Genomic DNA, 4985 nt, shown 5'->3' on the forward strand with positions numbered 1-4985 from the left:
TATATATATATGTGTGTGTGTGCACAATATAAATCAACAGACTTCACCTCGCACAAGGACTTTATAATTACACGTTTCAAACTCAATCACAGACCAAAAAGCATCCGTCAGCAGAACGGCTCAAGAAAACACTTTGTTTTTCTCTGTAACTGCAGATTCTCAAACGGCGTTCCACTCACAAACTGATGCAAGACATAATTATTTTTTTCTAAACTTAATTTCAGACAAAGAGCACTCGTCAGCAGAAAGTTGGTAGAATATAAATACGCTATATGTATTTCTATATAACTGCGCAGATTCTTTGACTACGTTCTACAACCCAACATGATGCAACCCTCATTGTCTAGTTTTCCCACGATCTTACTGATATAAATACTTCTTATTTTTACAATACTTTTCATCTCATATCGTAAACCCGGACAATTGCTGACTTTTTCCCCGCAGAAAAAAACATTATCTCAGAATTTTGCGCAAATGATAAACGCCCAAATCCTGCTTGCCGCCACAGATCCGCTTGAAGAGACCCTTCTCATTATAATTCCCTGCAAACCTCATTTTTGTCACGACGCGGTGGAATCAGTCGCTCGTCAATTTTTGGGCATGTTGAGTTATTGGTATCATCTGAAAGCTGATTTATTTGCCTTGCTTTCAATTAAATAAATATCCGTCTATCTTGAATAGAACTAAAGATACTTGGGATTGAAGCAATAGTGAAATCAGCGAGAAAATGGTCGCCAAAGTTTGGTAACTCCAATAGATGAAGAGTCCTCGAAAAAAGAAAAAAATGACATATTTTGTACCTTTAATCGATGTTTTTCAGTAAAATTCAGATGTAAATGTGGTTTTGTATGGGCATAAAAAAAGATTGAGCCAAAAACAAATAAAAATTTGATAAAAATATCCAAACTAGCGGAAAAATGCCTGTTTCTCCGATTTCTGTATTTTGAGGAGCGCCTGATTTCACCACACTGCCTCACATTTCTGTTTTCTGTGCGTTATCTTCTGGCACCATACCCATCTACAACAACAAGCCTCAAGCAAAAGTGCTAGCTAAAGTGAAAAGTGCTGTTTCAGTTGTTTTTTGTTTGGTTTCTTTTTTAGTTGTTTTTTGTTTTCTATTGTTGTTGTTGTTGTTTGTAAAAGTGTCTTATCATTGTATGTCGGTGAGGCTAGCCTATCCTGTATAAAAATGGACGCCAACTGAGCTGCTCTACCATATAGAGGCAGCGACTGGAGGGTAAGTAAGCTATAGTTTGTTCACTTACTGTAGGATAAGTAAGCTATAGTTTGTTCACTTACTGTAGGATAAGTAAGCTATAGTTTGTTCACTTACTGTAGGATAAGTAAGCTATAGTTTGTTCACTTACTGTAGGATAAGTAAGCTATAGTTTGTTCACTTACTGTAGGATACGTAAGCTATAGTTTGTTCACTTACTGTAGGGTATGAAAGCAGATTTTCTTTACCTCTGTAAGAACGTAGAAAACACTTTTGTTCCATCAGCAACAAGCCAAAGGCAATGTTACCACACATTTTGAACCATCACATACAGTTGTTTTTTAAAAGCAGAAATACAATAAAAAGCATATTTCATCGTATTCATGTTGTTGCTTGTCGTTGTGAAATTTTGTAAAATTTAGAACAGAATAGGAACATATTTTAGCCGATAACGAGGCTATGTTTCTTTTGGTTTTTTAATCGCCGCAAACAGGGCAACATCCGACTATGTCTAAAAAAACAGCACATCTTCCGACTCTGTCAACCCCCACCCCCCAAAATTATTTTTTTTTAAATTAAAAAATAAAAATGAAATAAACGCACGTCTTTTCGCAACCTTGTCCCAAAACAGAAAGACTTTCCACTTCCTTGTCCATCTTGACATTACAATTTGCCACTGTCTCTCTTCTGTGAATTGCCAGTCGCGTGCGGCTAAACGTCGCGTCGCGCATAAGGCGAAAGTTTTGTCGCTTTTGTCGCACGTGAATGAAAAGTTTGATGCGATGTGGTCGCGCACAATACAAGGTGCCTATTGGGGGATCGGGTCGGGGCGGAGCGGTTTGCTAGCCAGATTGAGGGCGCAGAGCGGCTATCGTGGTACAAGCCGATCGCGTCCGACTTGTCGCCTCCAAAACGACCCTGCAATGGGCACCCGGTATAGTACAGGGTGCCCACGACGGATGGGATCGGACGATCGGGCCGATCGCCCGACTCGGTCGCCTAAAAAAACAAACGTGTTTGTTTTCAGTTTCAAGCCACCTAGTCGGACGATCGGCCCGATCCAGCCGTAGTGGGCACCCCGTATTAGGATACACACCTCGCGACTCATCACTAGCAATTGTCGTGTGTAACTAAACGTCGCGTCGCGAATAAGGACAAATAGGTTTATACCGGGTGTCCATTGCGGATGGGATTGGGTCGAGTCGGGTCATGTCGGGTCAGGTCGGATCGATCGCCCGACTCGTCGCCTGAAAACAAACTACGCGTTTGTTTTTGAGACGATGAGCCGGGCGCGATGGGGGGTGGGGGGAGGGGGGTTACACCCCGAAAATCCCGATTCGGCTCAAAATTATGGACTTTTGGTTAGCTTCTTCAGCCTCTCTTTCAACTATTTCATCGCGTAAGAACCACACAAAGCCTTACTTCTTCCCATACCGGGCATGTTTGTCACCACCATTTCCTCATAAAGTCAATCTTTTATTTTTCTTTATCGCCCGTTTTCTCAACACGCGGTTTTTCTATATACTTTTTTGAATAACTCCACTTATTACGTAAGACATGTCAACAACATCCAGTATGGCCGCCGTATCCATAGAAACGAAACTTTTTTCTTAAATTTGATTGCGGATTTTCAGACTCCTTACTATTCTCGTTGTTATATGTGTGAAATTTGGTAAAAATTGATCTACTAATAAGGGAGACAGCACTCAGGTGTATCCCCCCCCCCCTTTTTCCCCCCATGATCCCTTTAAGAAATTACTCACAAGTTAAAAGAGGGTAAATAGCAACCCTTTCGTTTGATGCGGTTGTTGTGATGTTTGAAAGCAACAATCCACATCATCAAATGATTTTCACTTTTGGAATTCTCAGTTCAGTTTTCTTTACAGGCAATTATACAAAATATTGGAGCAATTCTATGACAGTTGCTTTGTGTAAAAATAAGAAACGTTAAAGACGATGAAAAATTGTACTGGCATCAGTCTACAGAATGCTCTTGGTAGACTATTGCCCTGAACTCAAGTCCACAGCTTTAGGCAGATGAAAGTGACCTCACTTGAATAACAGGAAGGTTTTAGACAATATATTTTTACAATAGATGATATAATATTTTCTCTTCAGTCTTTAGTTAAAAGATATAATATATACTTCTAAGGCCGATGTAACATTCTACGTACGATTTATTAACTTCATTTTTAAAAAAACGCAGTTTAAGCATCAAGTGTAGCATTTGTGCAATCCCGAATAACGACCACGGGAGAAAAATGGCTTAAGTCCCAATGTTAAAATTTTACATTTGTTTCTGTTTTGATCAATTATCTGACTTATTTCATTTTGTCCACCAATACCAGTTTTTGTTTGTTAGGAAGAGCTATAGCCACGAGCTGGTAGCACATTCCGAACAGTCGAACAAAGAAAGGGTGGCAGTAGTCCAAATATGGACTAATGTAAAGACGGTCATCTTCTTAAACATTTTTGATGTGACCAATGCCGTCAAATCGGTAGCAAGCTGTTCAACTGTTTAAAGCTCAGAGAGCAATTTTTTCAGGAAAGATCACCCCCCCCCCCCCCCCTTCCCCCCCAAAAAATCCAACAGAGCACAAGGCCACAAAAAAAAAAAACAAACCAAGAATAGTTTCTTAAAAAATAAAATAAATTGTAACCTCAGTATGTATCGCCTCTTACTTGTTTAACATATTTAAAAAATTATTCTACAAAATATATATATTCCCCAGGCACAGCAACGCCCTCCATGGATTAAGAGATATCAATGAAAAAAAGTTAAATTGTTAATTAAATCTGACCAGCTAACCGATGAAATGCATGCATATTTCAATGTTTTGTCTCAATCTTTCCTCCAGACCACCCAGCAAAAGTAGATCTACGTGCATATCTTTGTGAACAGAACAGCCAGCAGTAAAAGAACTATGGACGCCGTTAGGACATTCATCCCCAAGCTTATTTTAGCAGCGGCCCTGGTGATGTCTTCCAGAGCATGGCGTCTCAATGTGACGTCATCAGAAATCGACGTCGGTAGGACAGCGCAAGTTTCCCTGAACTGTTTCAACCCCTATCAACAGCAGGACATCACGGACCTTCTCATGATGAGAATCGAGAAAAAACAGCTTACCGGGTGGTCCAGTGTGGCGGAACTACGTCACGGCGATGTGGACGTCAGACTCACAGCTAATGACGTCACCGCCACGGGCAACATTGTCTCCGGGGCTAATAGCTTCATGCAGCTTACCTGGCCACTGGCAACCAACGGCACGATCGGTCTTTACCGTTGTGACGTCACTTTTCTGAATTCCCACGGCAGCGTCGGGTGGCAGAAAGGCCTACCGACTTCCATCTCTCGTAAGAGTGACGTCACTGTTCAGATCCTGAGCGAAATGGTGGACGAGACCAAAAGACAGTGCACACAGCAAAAACAAGACATCCAGGCATACGTAGCAGCGGCCGTAGAGGAGAACAAGAGACACTGTCTGAAGGAGAAACAAGACGTTCTCCAGAACATGACGGCCATGCTCAAGGCGCTTGAAGTGAGTTTCCTTAGCAATAAGTTGGCTAATCATATTATTTATTCCATAATCCTGACAGGTACGCTTTTCTGTAAAGCGCTTAGAACTGTGTGCACTCAGGAATGCACACCAGAATAAGGGCTATAAAATGATGGTGGTTGGTTATTTTTACTTTCCTTCTTCTTCTTTTTTTTTCCTTTCTTCTTCTTCTTCTTCTTCTTCTTCTTCTTCTTCTTCTTCTTCTTCTTCTT

General features: G+C 40.9%; 1 protein-coding gene across 1 annotated transcript in view; it reads left to right on the forward strand.

Annotated features, from left to right (window-relative positions):
• The first annotated feature begins 4140 nt into the window (after nucleotides 1-4140).
• LOC101847813 (fibrinogen C domain-containing protein 1-like) overlaps nucleotides 4141-4985 on the forward strand; it is a 4901-nt gene continuing 4056 nt past the window's right edge. The window contains exon 1 of the mRNA XM_005095744.1: nucleotides 4141-4755. Within this exon, the coding sequence (XP_005095801.1) occupies nucleotides 4141-4755 (615 nt within the window). The remainder of the gene's footprint in view (nucleotides 4756-4985) is intronic.

The sequence above is a fragment of the Aplysia californica genome, unplaced genomic scaffold, assembly GCF_000002075.1.
Source record: "Aplysia californica isolate F4 #8 unplaced genomic scaffold, AplCal3.0 scaffold00112, whole genome shotgun sequence".
NCBI lineage: Eukaryota > Metazoa > Mollusca > Gastropoda > Aplysiida > Aplysiidae > Aplysia > Aplysia californica.